Raw genomic sequence first — 22,867 nt, forward strand, 5'->3', positions numbered from 1 at the left:
CCTGCTGATTGACAAGCAGACGAGAATATTTCTGTACCGCGTTTTTTTGAGGCAACCTCGCCACAAGTTCCGGAGTTTGACGCGGAGCGTCAGCATCAACAGGTCGACGAAAGCGCTCCGACCGCTCCGACGAAAAAGCGGCAGCGAATCTAGAGGGGGAGTCACGTGACCTCCCCCTCCAGAAATTCAGCGTTCGAATTGATCACGTGACTCGATTTGACGCTTGAAGCTAGCGTCTAGGTCTAGCGTCTAGCGTCAGACTGAAAAGGCAGCTTTAGTCGACGATTGATCCCGCCCCGTGATCCCGTCAAAAAGAAATACAGCCAAAGCTGCGGCGGATTAATCAGTGTTAAAACAAAACAGTCATTTACGGTGATAACCAAAGTATAGAAGTGTACGAATAAAATTATATATTTTATTATATATATATATTGTGTGGTGTTAATTGTTGCATCAAAACCCCCACATTTTCACTGAGCACTGGCGCAGCGCTGCTTGCATTTTTCCCACGTGCACGTGGCGCACTTTATGATAATCGTGCATAACCTGTACCGACTTGTGAAAACGTTTTTTTCGCAACTGTTATTATTAAACTTAGTTTCCGATAATATTGGATAGACAATAAATCGTCGTTATTTTCGATACAGGATGGGGAAGCTGGGTCCGCGTTTGAACAGTCGAAAAAAAGCGAAACGCTGGGTAAAGGGACAGAGTTCGAGTTCCAATCCAGAAACGAAAAAACATCGTGATCAAGCACGATCAAGATTTTTTCAAGAGAATATCGGTAATTTGAATTATACAAGTTATATTCAAGTCTATAGCAAATTTAATTCGATCATGCAGAATGCACAACATTCTCAAGCCATATTTCCGATCCTCAAACCGAATTCATTGAAATCGATTTTGGTACAACAAATGATAGAATCGGAACAGTACATAATCACACATTTTCTGTAAGCAAATCAATTTTTCTTTTACCAATCTTGTTCCAGGCTCCAAGGGACTGACCACACAAGCTCTGCGTCAACATGACGCTATTCAGGGTACCGCACCAGAAAAAATTGAAGTCGACGATGAGCAAGGAACGGTGGGAGCAAGCACGTTTAAAACGTTTGACACATTTGCCAGCGACTACAGCAACTGTTCCAATATGTCGTTCAGCAGGTAAATTTTTAATCATGGTTTTGTTTTTTTTCACAGGCAGATAAATTATAAATTATTGAAACGAAGATTTTCAATGGTCGAGGGAAAAAACATGCAACTTTATATCCAAAGATATCCTTTCAATGTTTTTTAGAAACTTGGCAATAAGAGTGTAAGTGACAAAAACTCTTTTTTTGTTTCTGATTTTTTTCTTGTTTTTCAGATTTCTAAATCACTTTCAGTCTACGTCTATCATACACAAGGAAATGTTGGCTATACTTGCAGCAGTCACCGATGTCATCAAACAAAATGGTGGAACCGAATCTACCACCGAGTATTATGCTGCACTGGTAAAATGAATTGATAATTATATTTCTTCTATCAAAGTTTCATGTTCAAAACAGCCAAGTGTTCAAGAAAAGCCACTTAGAAGTTTTCTAATGAGTGTTCACAATCTCTAGACTTTATCAAATTTTTAAAAATAAAAACTAATTTTTAATGATACCTTTAGGAACAATAACTTAATTTATTACAGATGTTAATGGATTTAATGAATTTCTTTTACAGATGACAACGCTAAAAACTGCAGAAACTGAGGAGTCCGTAGCAGCTATACTTTCTCTGTTGGGAATGGGTCTTAAGACCATACCAAAAAATGTCCTCAAGCTTCAGTTCAGTGAAGCAAGCAAGACATTCTTTCAAGTACTTACGAAGTATGCTGCCAGTGAAAATTTTCTGATTCTACGTCACGTTAGTAAATTTTTAGCCGTTTCGTTTGTTCACATCGCAAGTAAAATGCAGGAAGTTGCTTAACGAAAACTTTTATTGTCCACAGTCGATTGGATGCTTGTCCTTTTTGCTCAGAGCTCAGGAAGCGGCAGTGTGGTCGAACGCCTCGACTCAGCATGTTCTCGACGGTATATTAACGTTTACCGTGCACGCAAAACCAAAAGTTCGTAAAGCAGCCCAACACGCTGTGTGCGCAATCCTCAAAGGTAATTTCAATGCAAAAATTCTTCGTCCTAAGTATAAGAATGGCGTTTAATTCAATCATTTCGATCAGGAAGCGATATAATGAGAGCCGACGATGCCCCGGCTTATCATCCAGCTGCGACCCAAATAGCTAAGCACTGTCTTGCACAACTGGAAAATAGCGGACAGCCTGGCAGCCTCACAACGACACTCCACGTCCTCACGTTACTCAAGGACATCGCTCATCAGTTACCAAAAACTCACGTTAAATCGGTGTGCGAAGCTCTTCTTCGGATAATGACTCTCAACAATGTTCTCGTCACGTCATGCTGTTTACAAACTCTACACAGCTTGTTCGTGTCTCGACCACTGGAAGCTGTACTTCCATCACAATTAAACGCACAGATCATCAATGCGTTGTACGATTATCAACCAGCACCGGGCGATACTCAACCGACTTTAGCTTGGCTTGCTGTCATGCAAGAAGCGCACTGCAATCTCGTGGCGTGAGTTTCATTTTCGACTGAATATCAACGTCCCTCTGGGCGTCAACTTTCAATGCTGCTTCAAGCATTAAAATTCAACGCGTTGTTGAAAGCTATCGTGCAGTTATTGTTAAAGTAATTGATTTTTTGTTGTGTAGATACGACGTGCATCTGTGTGCCGCTAATATTCCCCGGATGATCGAGAAATCAACGGAGCTGTGGCTATCAGACAAGAGCGAAGTACTGACCGCTGCATCCCACACAATGAAAACTCTCTTGCAAGTTTGCGTAGCACCGCTTTGCGCGACGAGAGAGTTAGCCAAAAAATATAAGACAACATTGTCCAAGATATTTCAACTCGTACAATCCGGAATGAAATATCGTTACAACGGTGCATGGCACCACGTTTTACACCTGCAGGCCGTACTTTTCCAAGTAGCTGGTAAAACGTGCAGAGACGAATTGTCCATGACTCTCGTCGAGCTCGCTGACCTGCGAGATTCTCACAAATTCACGTACAACGCGGAGGTCGAGTACGCCGTTGGTGCTGCAGTGAAGTCCATGGGTCCGGAGGTTGTTCTGAGGAAAATACCGCTGCAAGGAAACGAGGAAATAATAGATTTGAAACGCAGTTGGCTCTTGCCGGTGCTGAAAGATTGTACGAGCCAAGCCTCAATCGGATATTTCTTGGAGTTTCTCTTCCCGATGGCGGCAAAGTGCGAGAAAAAAAGTGCCGAATTGAAGACGAAGAACGATGGAATCGGGGCTCACAGTTACGAATTACTCTACTCACAGATATGGGCTTTGCTTCCGAGCTTTTGCAACAACGCGAGCGACGTTCAAGACAATTTCAAGAATATCGCTAAAATTTTGGGGGTGGCGATCAGCTCGAAGAAAGATTTGAGAATATCGGTCATGGCTGCGCTGCGTAAATTAATAACTCGGTCGACCGAAGCCGGCAAAACCACAGACACTGAAGAATTGGCGCGTTTCGCCAAAAATTATCTTCCCCTTTTGTTCAATCTTTACACCACAAAACCAAACGGTTCCGACGAGGAGGGACAGCGTCTCGCAGCCTTCGACACGATAAAAGTTTATTTGCCGATAACCAGCAAAGAATTGATCGGTGAATTGTTCGATCGAGCTTTAGCACGACTGGATGAAACGGACAACGACGATTTTACCCGACAGAGCATTTTCGATCTGATTCGCGTCTTGACCCAATATACAGATACAGAAAGGATTCAAGCGCTTTATGACAAATCTGCGCCAATTTTAATGGACAACAAACATCAAAAAGAACAGAAAAAGGCTTACAGGTTTTTGGAAGAGATTTGTGCCAATCAGAGCCAAATTTGCCGTGATTTTGTCATCGAAAATCGTCGGGCAATCCAAAAACTATTGACCAACTCCGCCTCGATGGCTATCCCTTCGAGCAAGGCCGCTCGATTGCGTTGCATCAATCACCTCATCGAGACACATCCACAAATAGAAAAAACCAAGTTCTTGCGCTCTATTGTGCCCGAGGTCATTCTATGTATTAAGGAAATTAACGAAAAATGTCGAAATTATGCTTACCAATTGTTGAACACACTCGCCGATAAACTGCTGAAAAATCCGGAAGATTTTGGCGAATACATAGAAATGCTCGTTGCCGGTCTCGGTGGATCGCCCAGTTATTGCAGCGCGACTCTCCTCGCTTTGGCTTCTCTGACTTACAGGTACAACGGTGCCATCGGAGTCGCAACGGTGCATCAAGTTCTCCAGCACGCGTGTTCCCTTTTGACTGGACCGACCAGGGAAATCGCTCTCTCGGCTCTCAGTTTCATCAAAGTTTATTTGTCCGCGTTTCCAACGACCGTCATCGGTCCAAATTTGCCACAAATAGTGCAAGCCCTTTGCGGTATGACCGACGACTGCAAAAGGCACTTCAGGCAAAAAGTTCGTGACATACTGGTCAAGCTAGTGAGAAAATACAGCACCGAAGTGATCGCCGGATTAATACCAGCCTCCGATGAGACGATGCACAAGAGGCTTAAGAATATTCGTAAAATCGAAACGAGAAAGCAAAAATCCAAGGAGGAGCGAGGATCCAAAAACGAAGAATCGAGCGACGAAGAATTCAGCGTTAAGAGGAGACCTAAAAGCGTCGAAGAAATTTTGGCTGATAGCGACGAAGAGTTCGAGGACACCGAACAAACACAAGATTCTGGAAAGAAGCACAAAAAATCGAACAAAAAACAAACTTGGATTCAAGAAGCTGGCGATAATATCGTTGACTTGGTGGATCCCACAGCTGCGAGAAACATCACAGGTTCGTAGATTTTTTCAGAGACCTAATTATTTCTACAACTCAAAGCTCAACTCATTTATCTTTCAATTTAGCCACTAAGCCCGGCCAAGGAACTGCAAAAAAACAACAAGCGAAGGCGAAAGATTTTGGTTTCAAAACTGCCGGTGATGGTCGTCTTATTATCAAAGACGAAAGCGATGACGACGATAGTGACGGAGACACCAAAAAGAAGAAAAAGAAATTGCCATTCCTCGGCAGCGATTCTGACGACGACATGAGTGAGTTTTTATCTTTTCGTTTATTCAAATCACAATTCCTTTTTCTTGAAATTCAGTTTTTTTTCTACCAATGCATCGTATAAACTAAACTGAAACCGGGCAGAGTTTCATTGAAAAATTTATTTGGAATTTTTTCCAATGTTTGTTGAATCGAATGAGCAAAAATTAACTTTTATAGATGACGAGGACGATGCTAAGTCGACCGTATCTGCAAAACCGGGACAGAGAAAGCGGAAACTGAGCGGAAGCACAGATGCAGCCAGTACAAAAGCCCCATCCAAATATCGAGGTAATTCTGACGGAATTCAGCATGAATTGAAGTAAATAAAATGAAAGAACGAAATTTATGTTCATTTTTTTTTTTACAGCTGGAGGCACCGGTATCCATCGACCTGTTAAAGCACCCAAAACCAATGAGGATTTCGGCGCCGACTATCGATCGCGGAAGGCCAAAGGCGATGTCAAGAAAAAGGGCAAACCAGATCCGTTCGCATATGTGCCTTTAACTCGAGCTGCTCTCAATAAAAGGTATTATTTTATTCAATTACTCGAATCCCCATTCACAAATCATCACTCGTTTAAAAACAATAAATAAACATTTGTCTTGCAGGAAAAAGATGAAGAGCGCTGGTAGATTCAAAAACATTATATCTGGAGCGAAGAAAGGAGCTCGTATCGGTAGCAAAGGAAAGCGAAAATTATATTAGATATTAAATAAGATTATAACAATTAATTTAAATTAAAATAAAAAAGAAATGTTTTTTTTCTCACGTTACATCGTTTATAATTTATCACTCAGAATGTTGATTACGATACAAAATCATGTTTCAGTAAACCCAAAACGTTTCGTCGTTATTAAACATCCTTCGTTTTACAGTTATATCGAAATTTGTTAAAATCTTGTATTGGAAAAAAAATAGGCAAAAGTCTGCTGGTCGGGTTGAAAAATCAGCAACAGTTCCAACTTTGACGACGAAAATTTTCGACATTCACATTTTAGATATCGTCAAATACAAAGCCTCGAATGCACATCCGTTTCGTTCCAATGATCTTTGAACTTCTGCTGGTTTGAAACATTGGAGGAAAATTATCGGATGACTTAGATAAATCATGGGCCAAGAGAAAAATGAGGTCATTCTCAACTGCAACGATGTGCAAAAGAGTTGTATGTTGCAATGAAAACATTTACGCTTCTTCCCCTTTTAATCCTCGCAATCTTGGAAGATGGTCTCTTTCTCGTACAAATTATACACATCTTAGCTACGAGCTTGAAAGACGAAAAAGTATCGGTCCTCGGAAACTTTAACTGCTGTAAGGAGAAATATTCATATCGTTAACGAGGCTAAGCCTTGAAGCAATGTGGAAAAAAATATATTTAAGATAAATTAAGAGGATGGATCAGTCGGTATATCGCAACCATGAGTGCGAGAGAGATAGTTGCAAATTTCGAAATCGAAATCCTTTGACAATGTTTGACCGATTATAAAAAGGCTCTGTCAGTCGATTTTTGCCATCGTTCTGCGTAGGCTGACAGAGCCTTTTTTTAATCGATCAAACTGTGTCAAAGAATTTCGATTTCGAAAATTCCAAGTGAGGTTAGTCGACTGATCCTTTTCACTCACCTCTCTTTTGTTTTTTTAGGTAGCATTCCATCCAACTCTCCGCTTTCGCTCATTTCTTTGATAATGTCCAAACCACCCAACAATTCTCCGTTAAGATATAGTTGTGGATAAGTTGGCCAATTACTAAATTTCTTTAGACCCTCCCTCACTGCGTTGTCCTGGAGGATGTCGAATGTTTTGTAATCCGTATTGTAACCATCCAAAAGAGAAACAATAGTTCTGGAAAAGCCACATCGTGGATTTGCTGGATCGCCTTTCATGAAGAGAACACAGGGTGCTTGATTTATAAGCTTCTTCAGCCTTTCCTCCAAACTCATTTGAGGCTTAAGACTATCAGCTGACGTGCTCCTTTCATCCGCTAATTGTTCCTTAATCTTTTCTACCAATGCTTCAGGATTTGCACCATCCACTCTATCAACAACTGCTCCATTTCGCAATAAGAGAATCGTGGGCACAGCCGATACTCCATGTTTCAGAGATATTGCTGGTACATCCTCCGCAATAATCTTCGCACAGTTGGCTGTCTTGTACTCATTTGATTTTGCTACTTCTTCCAACACGTCATTGATTTGACCACACTGCGCTGCCCATTCGGCATAAAAATGCACAACAGACAAATCTTTGGATCTGTGAACAGATTCAGCATTCTTTTTTTTAATTCTGTACCATCTTAAAACTAAAAAATCATTACAAACTTTAATATCACCCTGATAAATTAAAAAATTCAGATTATATCCAATCAAAATATCTCTGAAATTAAATCGCTATTTTGTCATTTTGAAGGTTAAAAAATGCTTGTAATTTTTTCACAAATGATTTTTTTATAAATGAGAAACATTCTATAAACTATTTTATTAACATTTAAAAATTAATTTTTTCATTTTTCCATGCAAAAGAAATGTTACTGTATCGAAGTTTAGTGATTTCCACGAAAGTTTAAAAAAACGTTTGTCTAAAATTTACTTAGATATTTCAGAATTCTGTAGTTCCGATTAGTACTGAAAATAAAATTGAATTGATCGGTAAAATTTTAATGACAACACTTGAAAAGTCACCCTTTCAAAAATCAATGATGTTGAGGTTAGGATAAGGCAAATGTGTGTAGTATCTTCAAAAATTTTTTCACTCACTTTACGAATTCATCGAATTCTTCAACGGTACCGAGACTCTTCAATGTCATTTTTTCAATTTTTAACTGCGAAAATACGCAATAATCGATCTCTCTGGAAACCGATGGAAAATAAAATATAAAAGAATCGAGAATTCGAGAAAGGCTTTGATACTTTTTTTATAATGAAATTTGAAATGAGTTCAAATTGTAAGTGTCCAAGCCTACGCGAGTTTGGTCACTGAGCCTATGGAGTAAAAAATTTGCTGCTCAACGCGATGGCGCTGTGCGTGAATGAATGAACGAAATTTTTCTTGCGCAGCCTCAATACAAAATGCGCCAATATTAAAACTGCTGCGAAAATTTGAAGAATAAAAAATCTTAGGGCTCAAAATTCAAACATGAATATTCGAAATAAAAAACCAACTCTAACTCCATTAAAATCAATATATTATAATCAAACCTATCGGTCGGCAAATTATAACGCTATATGTTCTCAAATTTGTAATTTATATCACATCACTTGCGTACAGGAGATAAGGAGTAGTACATAAAAATTTTGCGTATATAACACGCATCGTGACTGACTAAAATAACGTATTAACTTCAGGAAATTCAGTCGAGAAAAAAATAATGAAAACTCATGGAATCAAAATTTTCGTAGATGCATGTATATTTGTTGTTTCAGTAAAATTTTCGAGCGATCAGCTGTAAACCAGAGTTATCTCCAGCTGAAATGAAGGGACAGTGACACCTACATATACACACAATTCGCACATGTGAAAAGGTCGTAATTTTCTACCACACTGACTGTCGGCGTTTTCTTGTGAGCGACAAAAAACAAATATGAAGAGCAGAGTGGTGGGGGGGTTCAAGATATGAGAGAAGAATGTGTTGAAGCCATAGTAGAAAACCACTTGGTGCCATGGTGACACGATGCGACGAACGCGAACCACTCCTAGCAACTTGTACTTGCACACGAATACCGAACGCAAAATAAGACAGACACGCGTGACTCGAAAGAAAAGAGGAGGTGGCAGTGTGGAGAAGGGGACTGAAAAACAGAAAAAAACACATAGTTCGTACCGTCGAACCGTCAGGCAGGGAAATTATTACACACAAGTACAACCTCGCCCACAAAAAAAGGTTGCACAGATGCGCGTATCGCGTCGTCACGTGCGACACTCGTTTTTTTTAACCGGGAGTACCCACGGACAATGTCAAAAACTTTATCTCGCATCGTCGCTCTCGAACAAATATCTAATTGGAATACCAACGACGTAGTGTCACTCTTACGAAAGGTACGAGCTATACTTCGATATCGTTCAATAATCAGCGTGCTTTATCAATATTTTTGTGTGACGTGTTTCTGCTACTGGAGGCTCTGAGTGACCGTCTCCACCTTGAATTCTTCGTAATCCCCTGTTAACTGTATTATGTTTTTCCCGTACGTGTGTATGATATATGAGTGCAAAAAATCAATGCCACGGCCCGCGTTTCGCCCATAAATTCGTGTTTCTTACAATTTGCATACGATCAGCATGATTTTTCATTACTTTCAACAACATATCGTCGCCTTCGTACGTACATAAACAGAACCGCTGAGAGAATCGACGTATTCATCGATCCACGGGTCAATGATCTGCGATGCGGCCGAATATAACGTAGAGATGGAATCGTATTTTTTTTTTTGCTTTCACATATCACACGTGCGGAAACCATTATTGTTGCTCTCCTTTTTTGTTTTAGACATTTCCGCGGTTTTTCAGTTATTCCATGCGTCTTCAACACTCCTTTTGCAAACGAGTCTAATTCCCTTTATCCAGCCATCTAATTATAGAATACGTATAGACACAACATAAACGTGTGTGTGTGTGGGGGGGAGCGCAAAAATCTTATTTTCTTCCCAATACTTTTTTCATCATTCAAATTCTTCGAATTCGACGTCTCACCAGACTTTCAACCGTTCGATATTTTGTCGCCGCGAGGTTATAGAAAATCGTGTCATAAGTCGGATCACAAACAATTGATTTTTTTTCTATTGAAAGTATTCAATATTTCGACTATCGTAATTCGAAATGGAATAAAAAATAATTCATCGTCTTTTTTCACACTAAAAAACGGCGGAAAATGTACGAAAAATCGAAATTCATTTTATTCCGTGAAAATTTTTCAATGAAAATAACAATCAGAATAATTCTCGAACTTAGATATTTTTAGTTGAAAAAAAATGAGGGTCCAGGAAAAAGCTGTAAATATAGCAAATGAACTTGAAAGAAAAAAACGATCGAACACTGAAGAAAATGTCGATGTGCTTCGAGATACTTCCGGGTTGAGTAACTTGCGGAAAAAGGCTATTGTTTTCGCTATTTCCTGTAACGATAACACAGCAATAATAATAATAATAACGATAAAAATATTTTGACAGCTCGGAAAAACTAAACCCCGATAAATTAAAGCAAAGTGATAATTTGATTTCAGAATGGTTTGGGCGACTGCTGCAAAGCTGTTCACAAACGTCAGATCGATGGTGACGAATTTTTGGTGAGTCGACGTATCGTTGCTATCGCTATAATAATACCGAAATAAAAGTTTTTAAAACAATCTTTTACGGACAACAATGAAACGTGCGTGATTTTAAATCGTTCGTTAACGCTGTTATTGCTCTTTGTACAATAATTCCAAAACAAAAGAGCGAATTAAACAATATTATCTCTTCGATGATTCATGAGATTTAGCATACGCAGGCTGAGAGATGCAAATATTCGTTCAGTGAGATGAAACCTCTCGATTGAAACGTTCGACTCAATCGTTGCTTATCGAATTATCTCTCGTTCTCGAAATTGCATTAAAATTTTTGTACAATAAAAATTTTTAATTGTACAGAGATTTAAGAATATTATTTGGCCCATCAAAAATTAACATAAAAAAAATCCATTGCTCAAGAATTTTTCATCGGACAAATATTATTTTTTTCTTCATTTTTTTACGCTCTCGTGACGTCTAGACTTTCGGTACAACGCTCTCATTCCCTTGTTTCCGTCCTCGCTGTATAATGGATGCTAATTTCGTGTAATTAATGTTACGATCGTTGCAGCACTTGACTGAAGGCAAACTGGCACTGTGGAAGAGCGATCTCACTCGACCCTTGACATGGTACGTTTTTTGCTCACGATGAGCGTCCGTAAGTAAAATTATGCCGAAAACGAGCAAAAAAATTATCATAAAACTTGAAAAACTCGAGATATTTGGATGAAAATAAAATGATCAATTTTTTATAATCGATAAAAAGGGAACAAAAACAATTTTGATTTTTTTCGAAGATTTATTTGCCTCAGCTTTAAATGTGCAGCAACTCGAAGCTTTGCTTTTACCGAGGGGGGCTTATTCTCGTCTTAAAATTTATTATCGAATCTCCATTGTTGTTATTGTTGAAGGAGTCTATGGAGGTTCGTGGAGGATTTGAAAAAAACGCCGGAAAAATATGCAACGGAGAAGAAGGAAAGCGGAGAAGAGAAGAACGAAGAGTCGATGAGCGATACCGGCTCTTGGGGAACGGATTTCGAGGACGACGTAGACGAGGACGAGGCCGAGGAGGAAGATTCAGCCGGAAACTGGCGCCCGAACGGGAGCAGTAGCACCAACAATCACAGCGGAGGAAAAAGTTCGGCGTCGACCGTTCAATCGTGTTCGCGGAACTCGGAATTTCGTAACAGTTTAATGATTTTTCGGGAGAACGAGAAAACCTCGATTCTGTCACGAGAGAAAGAGGCTTCGCTGAACAAGGGTAAACGCAGAGTGGATGAAGAAGTCGCTGAGAGTACTTACACCAATTGCTGCGAGACGGAGGTCGACGACGGCGCAGAGCAGGACGAGAGCACTTACGCGAATTGCGTAAAAGCGGAGGAGCTCCTCGCTGCGACGAAATCGAAAAACGTCTCGAATCTCCACGGTAAAGCAGAGAAAACATTAGCCGAGCAGCTGAAAGAACAGCTCAGACTCATAAACTCGAGAAAAACGAGGGTGGAAATGAAGAAGGAAATAATCAAAGCTCCGCCGATTTTGGAGAAATCGTCCCTCGAGAAGAAACCGGTCAAATCGTTCCTTCACGACGTCGCTCCGAGCCTCAGCCAGCAAATATTTCATGAAAATATTCTCCCCGTCGGCTCCACGAACGTCGAGGAACTCGAGAAAAACCTTAACGCTGATAAATGCGAAGCCGAGTTGCCACGACCACCCCTCACTATACGGAACTTTGATCTCGTCGCTAACTTACCGACCCGGACCGAGGAAAGCGAAGACGAGTACGAACCTTTCGACGAACAGATCATCGAACAGAACAAACGATTGTCACTCGCACGCGTCGATAGCAAACTCAGCCTCGGCAGCGCCAGGCAAGGCTCGCTCGAAAGCGTTTACAAAACACCCAGCATCACCAGCCAGGACAAACAGGACGAGGAGTATGAAATTTATGAATCTATCACGGAAACGGTAATAATTGGCCCTTCATTCTTTCGTTTTTTATCACTGTACCTCAGGAAAACTTTTTTTTTATATATTTTTTCCATGGATTTATCTGTCAGATTTAAAAATAAATTTGGAGAAATTCTGGTCGCGCACTGGCTCTGGAATCTGAAAATTTGTCGAGTCTCTGAGCATTTTCATTGAAAAGTTTATAACGAATAATATACATTTTATAACCATACTAATAATAAATTCGACTTTCAGCCTGAAGAGAATGGTTATTATCCCCAACCAATGGAAAGAGATAAAGTGATTCGAAACGGGCCGCCTCCTCTGCCAGCTAAGCCTGCAATTTCGTTGTCACCGAATTCTCAGCACTCAGGATCCGATAAGAAACAGCGAGGCAAGTTATCCGAGCAAAATCAACGAAATAAAAAGCATTTGCCAAGAGACTGCGAATCTCCTTTTCCAACAAAATTCACCTCACAAAATTTCCGCTTCAAAGAACACCCACACGCGCATAATTGGGCACGTGTAATTCTCTGGATTGCGACACCTTTTTCCACGACTAAAATGCATGCTCTCGCATTTCGTAACACCAACAAATGCGTTACACAAAAATTCATGGGAGAGAGATGAAAAAAGAGAAATGTGGCAATCAAGCTGGAAAGCAAAGAAAAAACATGTAAAAAACCTTCGAGGCAAACTGAAATTAAAAGTGGGGGGTCGAGGAGGGACCCTTTCAGGGATGCCTCGAAGGGATTTGCGATGCAAACACGTGGTGTGCAACTGGTGGTATTAAAAAGAGAGAAAGAGCAAGAAAGTGAGAAAATACCACTTTGCATTCTCATTCTCACGAGTTGTAACATTAACCATTGAACATCAGTCTGATTTTCTCGGTGCAGTGAGCGAGTCGAGGATCGCAGAACCGTGTGGTTTTCGTACCAGAATAATCTCTCATTCGTGATATTTATTCAAATCGTCGAGCCCTGAAATTAGCAGGGACTTGAATAGCCGGAAGTTGCAACGATGATTTTTCGCCTCCGCGAAAATTAAATACCCCCCGAGAGACTGTGACACTCAAAAATGATTTATGGAACAGTGACCATTCCGATTCGTTGAGACGAATCACTTTCTTTATCTTTTTTTGTTTACTCGTCTCTCAAGAGTGCAATATACGAAATTAGTGATGGTATGTGTTCCTGCTTTTATCTGAGACTCGTGACGCAACTCTTGGGGGGTCTTGGTACTCGTCTTGCTGACGAAGTTTCCGATATGATTGTCAAAATCAAGAGGGGGTTGTCTCGGTGTTGTTACTCCGGTCCACCAGAGCCACCAGGTATCCCAAATAAGTCAAGCTGCTTCATTTTCCCTTCAGAATTAATTGGTCATCGAAAGTGGATAATTTTGTCAGATTCAATTAGAATTTTTTTTTCATTACTTTAAATAACTGAAGGAAAAATATTTTCCATGAAATTATAGACAAATAATCATTTATTCGTGGAAAGGAGAGAAAAAAATCAGAGCTGTCAATGTGACGTGCGACGTGATAGATAAATTCTGGAACTGCATACTCCGAAGCATGCAGTCGAAGAATAAAAATATCCTACGATATTTCGTGTAAGAGATTTTTATTTTTAAAAGACTTTGAATATCTTTTCCCGCCCCATGCTGAGAAGGGCCACCGCGTTGCTATTCTTTTCGTCCCTCCCTCAATTCGAGGCCTTATATTCCTAGAGCCGATTGCTTGTTCCATCAGTCAGTTTCTTTACTTCGGGTCGTCAGGAGACAAGTGCCTGAGGGCGATCGGGAAATATCAGTGCAATCTTCGAGTTTGAAATTTTGACATTGTTTTTTATACGAAATTACCTGTTCTGCTGAACTGAAATTCCGAGTTCTTATTCCCCTGACTATTGCAATTAATATTGATTAAAATCGTAAACTGTTCATCGACCATGGCAACGTTGATTGGCGATCCGAAGAGATTGGTTTCTCTGAACACTGCTAATCGTCGACAAGCATGTTTGTCAGAGTGTCTTACACAAGCAGCTCTCACGCAAGCTCGTTTGAATCTATCAAGTTAGCATCGTTCACTTTTTTCGATTTTATTTCCAATCAACCAATTCCAGTTTTATGGTTTTTTTTCGAGTAAACCTCAAATTTTGCAAGAAAACTAGTAATTTTACCCTCATTGCTTAAGTTCTGTTTTCGAAAACTAAGTTTCAATCGTAAATAATTTGAAAAAAGCTAAAAAGCAAGAAAAATTTTAAGAACGATTAAAATACCTCGAAATTCGAAGTGTTTCGAAGCACTCTCAAAACGAGCTTTTCCTCACGTTAAGAAATGGACCTAAGTACTTCGAAGTAGGATTTTTCTCAAAACTTTGAATTTTTCGAATCATCAAAAGTACCAACGAAAAATAGTGTATTGCTAGTATTCGTTCACTTCAGTAGATTCGATGTGATAACGATTTTTCTTTATCTTTTGAAATTTTAGAACGATCACCGGATAAGAAATCAGCCACGTTGCCCCATTCGGGAAGCAGCACATCTCTTACAGCTGAATTGAGAGCTACAAGACCGCTGCCACCACCTCCTGACAAACAATCTTACATGGATTTACCCTGGTTTCATAATGTTACAAGGGAGCAAGCAACGGCGTTGATCAAAGATCGTGAGTATATTTCTCAAAAGAGGTTTTCCAGGAGAAAAAAAATATTGATGTGTTCTGAGAGGAAAACTTGATGTACATTTCAAGGGATCAATTTGACTAAAAATATTGAAAACTGTCAAAATTTCATTGAGGATACAATCAAAATTGTTTACTCCGCAGGCGCTTACGGGAATGCTGAAAATGGATATTTCCTGCTGAGGCCATCGACCTCACACCCAAATAATCCTTTGGCTCTTGTGCTTTGGTTCAAGGACAGAGTTTACAACGTTCCAGTACGTAAGAGGCCAGATAATAGGTAATTTCTATGATTTCTCAATGTCAAATTCACTTGTACGTGATATTGCTCACGAATTATGGAGTTGATCGTACAAAAGTATTTGAGCACAAACTTCATATTTCTAATATCTCAAGTCGAAGGAATTCCTAGAAAAAAAAGTAACAAATTTATTGTTTTCAACATCGAAACGTAATTGCACGATTATTTGTTAGAACATAGCCGAGCAATGTCGATAATTGCAAAATCTTTGGAGAATAAGAGAGCGCAAGCTTTTGAGCATGTTTTTTAAAGATTTTTTGAATTATTTTATCGGTGAGAAACCAAAGTTCCTTCGCCTAATATTTCCACTAACGTTTCGCTGTTTTTTCAACAGATATGCTCTAGGCTCAGCAAAGATAAACGAACAATCGTTTTCATGCGTTGAAGAAATCGTGAGATTTTATTCAAGAGAAGAATTGATGTTGCACAGCGGTGGAGTACAAGCAGGCAGCACCAAATTGACCGATACACCACCAAAGTAAAAAAGATTTTTAAAAAACCATGCATATCCAAAGTACCTTGCAAATGAGGCATATTTAGCGTGAAAGCATTGCACGCTGAAAAAAATGCGATACGACACAGCTGTCTGGGACCGAGTCATGTTCTTTCGTTGTTCATACGCTCAGAGTGTTTGTTCTGGACTGAAAGTTCACTAAGATTTTAAGCACAGTGCCTTTTCACTCGTGATTGAGTGTACTTTTGGTAATAAGGGTGATTGATGACTGTACTTTGTAACTTTTATTTTCTCAATTTATTCGTGCGAGTGAGATGTGAAAATTCAATATACATGTGAGTGTGATATTACACTTTTCGCACTGCAGCTATATGTCTAAAAATGGATTCTGATAAAATGCGTTGAAGTGATAGACAAGCTAATTTTAGTAGATTTGAATTTTTTTTTACGTTTTTATTGACAGAAATCTCGTGCATTAAGACAGAAAAATCATTATTTTCGTATTTGCACGTTTTTTTCTGCATTTCTCTAAATTTCATGAAGCTTTCGATGTAGGTTGAGATATTTTGATGGCTCGACTACCGAAATTATGGACCCATTGAATGACTGAAAAAATTTCATAACTATGTACGACTAGGGTGAAAATATTTTTTACGACCAGCATATTAGAACGTACCTGAACGATACGTGAAACGCTCATTTATCTGATTATCCTTAGATTTTTATATATCTAAGCCATATCAAATGCCGTGTGTCCAAGGCTATTAATTTGTAAAAATTTTGCGTGTATTATATGTTATGACCCAATTTTTAGCATTATATGGCACAGAAATATTATACGTATATTTTCATAGGGATAAAATGCATTTATCTGCACTAATGTCAAAGTGCATATCAAGAAACACTTTTGTACCCACGCTTCTATGATCTTATTTTTCTAGAGACTCGTCTCTACCTCGTTTTTAATGTCACTTTGATAAATAAGTCGATTTTATATATAAATGATTTATTATACACAGGGAACATAACAGAGTATCACGAATTTATGTGGTTGTGGTGGAAAAAGCTCTTTTATATGAGTAAAAATAGAAGAAAATGATTTTTCCATGCGCTTATATCAGTTTCGTTATTCACTCATTGAAGAAAACTATAAAAACGTTTGATTAGATTCAATATATTTTTTTCTTCTGAAATCATTCCTTCATAGAGAACTACTGTAGTTTGGGATTATCGAATACAGCGACAGTTTGTAAGTATTGTCATCTACAGGTAAGAACTAAAGACTTGAAAAAACTTCCAAATGGATTATCTATTTATATTTATATTGTTGGTACATTGTTGAGAAACAGAATTTAATTTGTTAGAGCACAACCCAATCTGTGTATTTTTATGTGATATTGCTGATTTGTAATCACGTAGATGCAAAAATCTTGTTTGCATGATCGTTATAATTTATAATCGATCGATGCGATGAACGAAAATCACACACAAATGATCCCACAGCCGACTCATAATCAATGATCCAGCCCTAGGTCGGGATGCCTGACTTGATTCTGTTTGTTCTTTGTGAGTTATGAATTATGAGAAATACAAAAAAGCGATGACTCAAAGGTGCTCGACACTCGAATGCCTCAACAAATGGAAAAAAATTTGGGGAACCAATTTGAATGGGATTATAGTAAGATTCATTCGTATGATGTTGGGACATGGACGTATATGAAATACGTGGACGGAGGACGGAGCCTTAAGTACCTTTTTAGACGAAGGGGGTGAAGCCTCAGGGGCAAGGAGAAAAGCCGCGGTAGCCATCATGGTTGGTCAGATTCGTGTCTAGAAACTTTATTCTGTTTTTATTATATGTCGGATTGCTATACAAAAGGTTGCAAAAGTAGAAGAACTCAATATTTGCGTGTCATAATTTATTGGAGGTTAACTTTTTTAAAAACTGCTTATCCCCACCATACGATTTCGCCGTGAGAATATACATCGTCGCCGCCATCATGGTTGCTCATATCCGTGAAAATAGACTTTCATTCCCCTCACCCTTCAGGCTTCACCGCCCCTCGGCTAAGGCTCCGTCCATGTGTTGGGAACTATGAGTGCCAATTGCCAGCACTGAAGCGCTATTCCGCCGAGAAGTTCAGTTGAGTTACCGACGATGATCGGGTGGAAGGGAAGGACGAAGATCTCGAGAGAATATACATACGACTAAAATCTAAACACTAAAAAGTGTGTCGCAAAGAGTGAAAAAGCTTGACTTGATCGTTAAGTGTTGATAAGTGGTCCGTCAATTGGAGGTTTTATTCATGGCTTGGCACTTTAAAAGAATCATTCATGAAGAATAAAACGCATTGACAATTCGCGCGGGGCGTTCTTTCACGAATAAAAGCAATTCGTACTTGCGCTGTCAAAAACTGCGAACCGATACATGTGTATATATGTTTTTTCGTAAAACTTGTTTTCCTCTTTCGAATCTCGAGATACATGCTCGCGCGGGCACATTAACATGAGTCAGAAATCACAGATTTTCTCATGACAGGAAGTTTATCGATGTTATAGGCACTCTAAGGAGATTACGTAGACATCGTAAAATGTGTTACAGTATAGTTGGAGTATTCAAGCCTATCGAACGATTATGAGAAAATAAACAATACATGGACGACATGGAAGATGAACAAACGCCGCGAGAAGCGAATAAAATTTGCGGTGTTTGTGGCGATAGAGCCCTTGGTTATAATTTCAATGCAGTTTCGTGTGAAAGTTGTAAAGCATTTTTTCGAAGGAACGCCCTTAAAAACAAGGTAAATAAATCGTTCAACTCTGGTTTACAAAAATATTAACTTTTTGTACCATACACAAAAATCCTTTTTCTCTCAATTTTTTAAATTCATATATTGTCATGCTTTCTGACCTGTCACTCATTCAGTGAAGCACCAATTGTTGAAACACTCTTCACAAGAACTATTCATAAGTTTTTTATGTAAAGATCACGAATTTTTTTTACAGGATTTCCAATGTCCGTTTACGGAAAACTGTAACGTAACACCTGTAACAAGGCGTTTCTGTCAGAAATGCAGGCTAGACAAATGTTTCCTCATAGGCATGAGAAAGGAGTACATTATGACAGAGGAGGACAAAGTGCTGAAGCGTCACAAAATAGAGCAAAACAGAGCAAAAAAGAGGCTGCCTTCGGGCAGTCCAAAAATCATGAAAATGAAAAAAGAAATCGTAGACGACTGTAACTATGACAATGACACTTCTGTCTCTATAGCATCCGGAATTTCTACACGATCAAATCATTCGGACGGTTACTTCATTGAGTGTGCAGAACTCTTCTCAGTTTCAGAAACAGAGTACACAGAAACTGAGGCTATTGTTATAACTAGTGGTGAAACTATGAGTCCTGCTACAGCGGCGAGTGTTCCCAGTCCGTCAAGTCCTCCAGAGAACAGAGACATAGTTGGTTCGAAAAGCCTGGAAATGCTCAAAGACTCTGCGAGTACATCGAATTTTGAGAACAGAAACAAAAGAATATTAGAGATTGGGGAAACGCCTGCAGTCAAGAGAAAATATACACCTGCCGCATCAGCCTCCAATTCATGCGAGTTGGTAACACCACCGTGCGATTCTTCAATCGAACCATGCTCAACATCCACTCACGAAATTGCAGATAATCAAAGGTTCGTGGATGTGGAAAATGCACAAGGAATTATTACGAAATCGCCGATAGAAACGAGCACGGTTTTGTCGTCAAAATTCAAAGGAAGACACGAAGATGCTGTAACAATTTGCCAAAAATCCACTAAAGAAACTTGTCCCAAAGGCACTCAGCTCGTGAATAAATTATTTCAAGATCCTGAACTGATCATGAAATTCTTCAGCAATCCAAACTTCATCGCAAAAATATTTGAGGACAAAAGTATTGCGATGAAAATCATGTCTGATCCCAATACCGTAGCAAGATTGGCCAACGATCCACAAGTCTCAGAGTTTTTCGAAGCAAATTGTGAAACCGCCAGAAAGGATGAAGAACGTTCGTGTACTCCCAACTCAGAGGTACTCGACAACAACGGTATTTCCGGAAATATGATCAGAAACATGCTCGATGCCGAACAGCCTCTAGTTGAAAATCCGATCTTAACCAATCTTATAACATCGAAAAAGAATGGTGAATTTAGTGAAAATAAAATAGACGCTACGTCAACGACAACGAATCCGGAATGGAACAAAACTAGCGAGGATGTAACGAGAGACGTCCTACAAGATGTTGAGAGAATTCCCATGGCTGCGAATTCGATAGAGTCGATTTTGTGCGAGGCTATAAAACTTGAATTTTCGGCTTACTCGTCACTCTCTTGTAATCAAAATAGTCGAGAATTGAATGACGCTGAACGCGCCAAATTAAACGAATTGATTGTGGCTAATAAAGCTCTTTTGGCACCTCTTGATGACGACATTACAAATTTAGTCGGTGAAGAGTGTCGGTTTAAAGTGAGTAACAGCAGCACGTTTCATGATTTAATTCATTAAATTTTACATCGTTGAATACCTTTTGGCGAAAAAATGTACACTCGTTATTTTATCAAAGTGTTGTACGATCGGTTAATCATCATCTTTTTTTTCAGGGCAATGTTGGACATTCCGATCCCATGTTACTAGATGTTATAAATTTGACGGCAATTGCGATAAGAAGATTGATCAAAATGTCGAAAAAGATAAACGCTTTCAAAAACATGTGTCAAGAGGATCAATTGGCATTGTTGAAAGGTGGCTGTACAGAAATGATGATACTTCGATCAGCCCTGAATTACGATCCTGACAAGGACATATGGCAAATACCACACAGTCAAGAAAGTATGTCGAAGATAAGAGTCGATGTGTTAAAAGAGGCAAAAGGAAATTTGTACAGTGAACACGCCAGATTCGTCAGGACCTTTGATCCTCGATGGCGCGATGAAAACATCATTCTTATCCTCAGTGCTATCGCATTATTCAGCCCGGATAGACCACGAGTCGTACATAGTGACGTCATCAAACTCGAACAAGTGGGTATTGCAGTGTTCTTTTATTCACGCACAAAATACTCATTTTTCTGACTTGTTGCTCATTTCCAAAATTCGATCAAACTCCTTGTTGCATACGAGTTTCCAACTCGACAAAAGTTGGCAATTAATACTTTGGCGGTTCAAAATATTCCGAATCTGAAAATTTATATACCTCAAACATTGTTATTTCCAAAGCTATAAATATGAAAGATAAAAAGTGTTTTTAAAGACAAATATACTTGTTATTTTCGTGCAGATTCATGAAAACGACTTTGACACTAAATCAAAATAATTCATTGCATTTTTCAGAATTCCTATTTTTACTTACTCAGAAGATATTTGGAGAGTGTGTATCCGGGTTGCGAGGCTAAATCTACGTTTTTGAAGTTGATACACAAAATATCAGAGCTGCACAGACTGAACGACGAAGTAGTTGGAGTCTACTTGAACGTCAATCCTTCCAGCGTGGAACCGTTGCTCATAGAAATTTTCGATTTGAAACATTAGCGGTGTTTCCTACATCGTGTACCAAGCAATTTACCACTCCAATACGACGAGTTAATCGCGACTTCGCCAATGGCAGTTCAACCTTCATTTTTTCTGTGCATCCTGCCTTCCCTACCGAGGGAAAGATATCACGGAAAAAGTCTTGAAATTTCATTAAATTACGCTATTTTGTGAGTACGAAGCATATCGTGGCGTCAAGTCGTTGCTAAGTCTATAATAAGTGAGTTTTTTACCCGGTTGGCATTGCAAAACAACTAACCGACACGGATTCATTGAAAAAATATAATTTATCATCGTATCAGTGGAAAATTCTTTTTTTTTTTTTCATTTTTACGACAAATATTTATCCAGCCAAAAGCGAGCTGAATGATGGATAAAATCAATTCATTATGTCCAACGTAGATATAAGTTTTATTTTCTGTGGAATGAAGTATGAGATGACAAAATTGAAAAACAAACTTTTTTCACGTTTTGTGAGTATTTTAAAATAGTAATTCCTTCTTTAGGTATTATTTAAGCAGCTTACCCTAGAGCTGTATGTGGAATAATGTAGAATTGAGTAGCTATATCTGTACAGTTGACGAGAGATTTGAGGAAAAGCTAATCTAAGGAACTGGGACTCGAATCAAAAGTATGATTAACGACATATTTTCTAAGGCCAACTGTGTAAAAAGCTTTCTTAAATATTTTGAATAACGCTGTGCGTGGATAGAAAAACAGACGGAAAAATGAGTACAATTCTGGTCCGACAAGAGAGACGAAGACAGAAAGAGTATAAAACTCGTGTACAGCCTCTATATATAACTTGTTATCTCGTGTAAGAAAAAGTCGCATCGTATGTACAGCAATATAGAAAAATACAATTCACTGTTTTTCGTTATTTGTTAAGATTGCTCTATAGCTTCAATCCAGAGTAGTTTTTAAAAAATGCTTGTATTTGAAATACAAATGATTTAATGCGATTCGTCGGTTCGTCCGATGGAAAAAATACTTCAACAGTGTACCCCGAATATTGTGATACGAAAATAAGAATATATATATATATATAGATATATATATTTTTAATTAACGCAACGAATTACCTGGGATTTTTTCGAATTTTCTATTCCCTCCTCAAATTTCGCGGTTATTGTTCCGAGTATAATATCTGTAGGAAGCTGCGATCATCATTGCGATTGTAGAAATACTGGCGACCGTTAAAATCGCCGATATGCAAAATGCAACGAAAAATAAATAATATTTGAGGACACTCTTGCCAGTCGAAATAATCCAATTGAAGATTGACGTAAAATAACCAATCAGTCCCATCTTGATTTTTTAATTGATAATTGACGTTTTAAACTTTAATTTTGAGGGTTACCAACGAAACTCAATCGTTCTTTTCTCACTTGTAAACTGTCTAAAAGCTGAAAATATAGAATTCTGCTGTTTTTCGATCGCTAGGCGAGATCCCAGGTTATTTGAATCAAGTGACGGTTCAATTCTTCGACAACTTTTTACGATTAAT

At 38.8% G+C, this 22,867-nt stretch overlaps 4 protein-coding genes and 1 long non-coding RNA gene across 10 annotated transcripts; 3 read left to right on the top strand and 2 right to left on the bottom strand.

Annotated features, from left to right (window-relative positions):
* Positions 1–194: 194 nt before the first annotated feature.
* On the top strand, positions 195–5,946 carry LOC122407106 (RRP12-like protein). 2 transcript variants are annotated; one of them, XM_043413099.1, is made up of 12 exons: positions 195–394; positions 648–784; positions 993–1,164; positions 1,367–1,493; positions 1,711–1,893; positions 1,979–2,138; positions 2,207–2,621; positions 2,759–4,914; positions 4,986–5,171; positions 5,350–5,460; positions 5,540–5,699; positions 5,782–5,946. In XM_043413099.1, exons 2-12 carry the CDS (start codon positions 649–651, stop codon positions 5,876–5,878), a joined length of 3,903 nt encoding a protein of 1,300 aa, XP_043269034.1. In that variant the 5' UTR covers positions 195–394; position 648; the 3' UTR covers positions 5,879–5,946. The 2 variants fall into 2 exon arrangements, with proteins under 2 accessions (XP_043269034.1, XP_043269035.1); XM_043413100.1 differs by having other exon boundaries at positions 195–372.
* Grx3 (Glutaredoxin 3) lies at positions 5,688–9,647 on the bottom strand. Of its 5 annotated transcripts, none has more exons than XM_043413106.1 (4): positions 9,490–9,539; positions 7,924–8,016; positions 6,794–7,420; positions 5,688–6,480 (listed from the first exon to the last, which is right to left on the bottom strand). In XM_043413106.1, the coding sequence occupies exons 1-4, from the start codon at positions 9,522–9,524 to the stop codon at positions 6,474–6,476; spliced, it is 762 nt and encodes a 253-aa protein (XP_043269041.1). In that variant the 5' UTR covers positions 9,525–9,539; the 3' UTR covers positions 5,688–6,473. The 5 variants fall into 5 exon arrangements, with proteins under 5 accessions (XP_043269041.1, XP_043269044.1, XP_043269040.1 ...); XM_043413109.1 differs by lacking the exon at positions 9,490–9,539 and adding an exon at positions 8,988–9,006; XM_043413105.1 differs by lacking the exon at positions 9,490–9,539 and adding an exon at positions 8,713–8,960.
* On the top strand, positions 8,978–16,923 carry LOC122407108 (lymphocyte cytosolic protein 2-like). The gene is made up of 8 exons (XM_043413103.1): positions 8,978–9,202; positions 10,383–10,445; positions 10,999–11,057; positions 11,339–12,392; positions 12,630–12,768; positions 14,862–15,038; positions 15,198–15,333; positions 15,689–16,923. The coding sequence occupies exons 1-8, from the start codon at positions 9,119–9,121 to the stop codon at positions 15,834–15,836; spliced, it is 1,860 nt and encodes a 619-aa protein (XP_043269038.1). The 5' UTR covers positions 8,978–9,118; the 3' UTR covers positions 15,837–16,923.
* LOC122407113 (uncharacterized) lies at positions 15,026–17,829 on the bottom strand. Its single transcript, XR_006260146.1, has 2 exons — positions 17,561–17,829; positions 15,026–15,461 (listed from the first exon to the last, which is right to left on the bottom strand). It is a non-coding gene; the product is annotated as an uncharacterized lncRNA (long non-coding RNA).
* On the top strand, positions 17,813–22,798 carry Hr96 (Nuclear hormone receptor HR96). The gene is made up of 4 exons (XM_043413102.1): positions 17,813–18,609; positions 18,815–20,299; positions 20,434–20,853; positions 21,163–22,798. The coding sequence occupies exons 1-4, from the start codon at positions 18,463–18,465 to the stop codon at positions 21,358–21,360; spliced, it is 2,250 nt and encodes a 749-aa protein (XP_043269037.1). The 5' UTR covers positions 17,813–18,462; the 3' UTR covers positions 21,361–22,798.
* The last annotated feature ends 69 nt before the right edge of the window (positions 22,799–22,867 follow it).

Source organism: Venturia canescens, chromosome 2 (genome assembly GCF_019457755.1).
Source record: "Venturia canescens isolate UGA chromosome 2, ASM1945775v1, whole genome shotgun sequence".
NCBI classification, from domain to species: Eukaryota; Metazoa; Arthropoda; class Insecta; order Hymenoptera; family Ichneumonidae; genus Venturia; species Venturia canescens.

Excerpts from the sequence above, each read along its gene's own strand:
- LOC122407108 (XM_043413103.1), top strand. The coding sequence starts at position 9,119 with ATGTCAAAAACTTTATCTCGCATCGTCGCTCTCGAACAAATATCTAAT. Across the intron at positions 9,203-10,382 it reads TAGTGTCACTCTTACGAAAG|AATGGTTTGGGCGACTGCTG; the intron begins GTACGAGCTATA and ends ATTTGATTTCAG. Across the intron at positions 10,446-10,998 it reads TCGATGGTGACGAATTTTTG|CACTTGACTGAAGGCAAACT; the intron begins GTGAGTCGACGT and ends CGATCGTTGCAG.
- Grx3 (XM_043413105.1), bottom strand. The coding sequence starts at position 8,828 with ATGGCACCAAGTGGTTTTCTACTATGGCTTCAACACATTCTTCTCTCA. Across the intron at positions 8,017-8,712 it reads CTCACAAGAAAACGCCGACA|AGAGATCGATTATTGCGTAT; the intron begins GTCAGTGTGGTA and ends ATCGGTTTCCAG. Across the intron at positions 7,421-7,923 it reads GAATTCGATGAATTCGTAAA|ATCCAAAGATTTGTCTGTTG; the intron begins GTGAGTGAAAAA and ends ATCTGTTCACAG.
- LOC122407106 (XM_043413099.1), top strand. The coding sequence starts at position 649 with ATGGGGAAGCTGGGTCCGCGTTTGAACAGTCGAAAAAAAGCGAAACGC. Across the intron at positions 1,494-1,710 it reads CCGAGTATTATGCTGCACTG|ATGACAACGCTAAAAACTGC; the intron begins GTAAAATGAATT and ends TTTCTTTTACAG. Across the intron at positions 2,139-2,206 it reads TGTGTGCGCAATCCTCAAAG|GAAGCGATATAATGAGAGCC; the intron begins GTAATTTCAATG and ends CATTTCGATCAG.
- Hr96 (XM_043413102.1), top strand. The coding sequence starts at position 18,463 with ATGGACGACATGGAAGATGAACAAACGCCGCGAGAAGCGAATAAAATT. Across the intron at positions 18,610-18,814 it reads GGAACGCCCTTAAAAACAAG|GATTTCCAATGTCCGTTTAC; the intron begins GTAAATAAATCG and ends TTTTTTTTACAG. Across the intron at positions 20,300-20,433 it reads GTGAAGAGTGTCGGTTTAAA|GGCAATGTTGGACATTCCGA; the intron begins GTGAGTAACAGC and ends CTTTTTTTTCAG.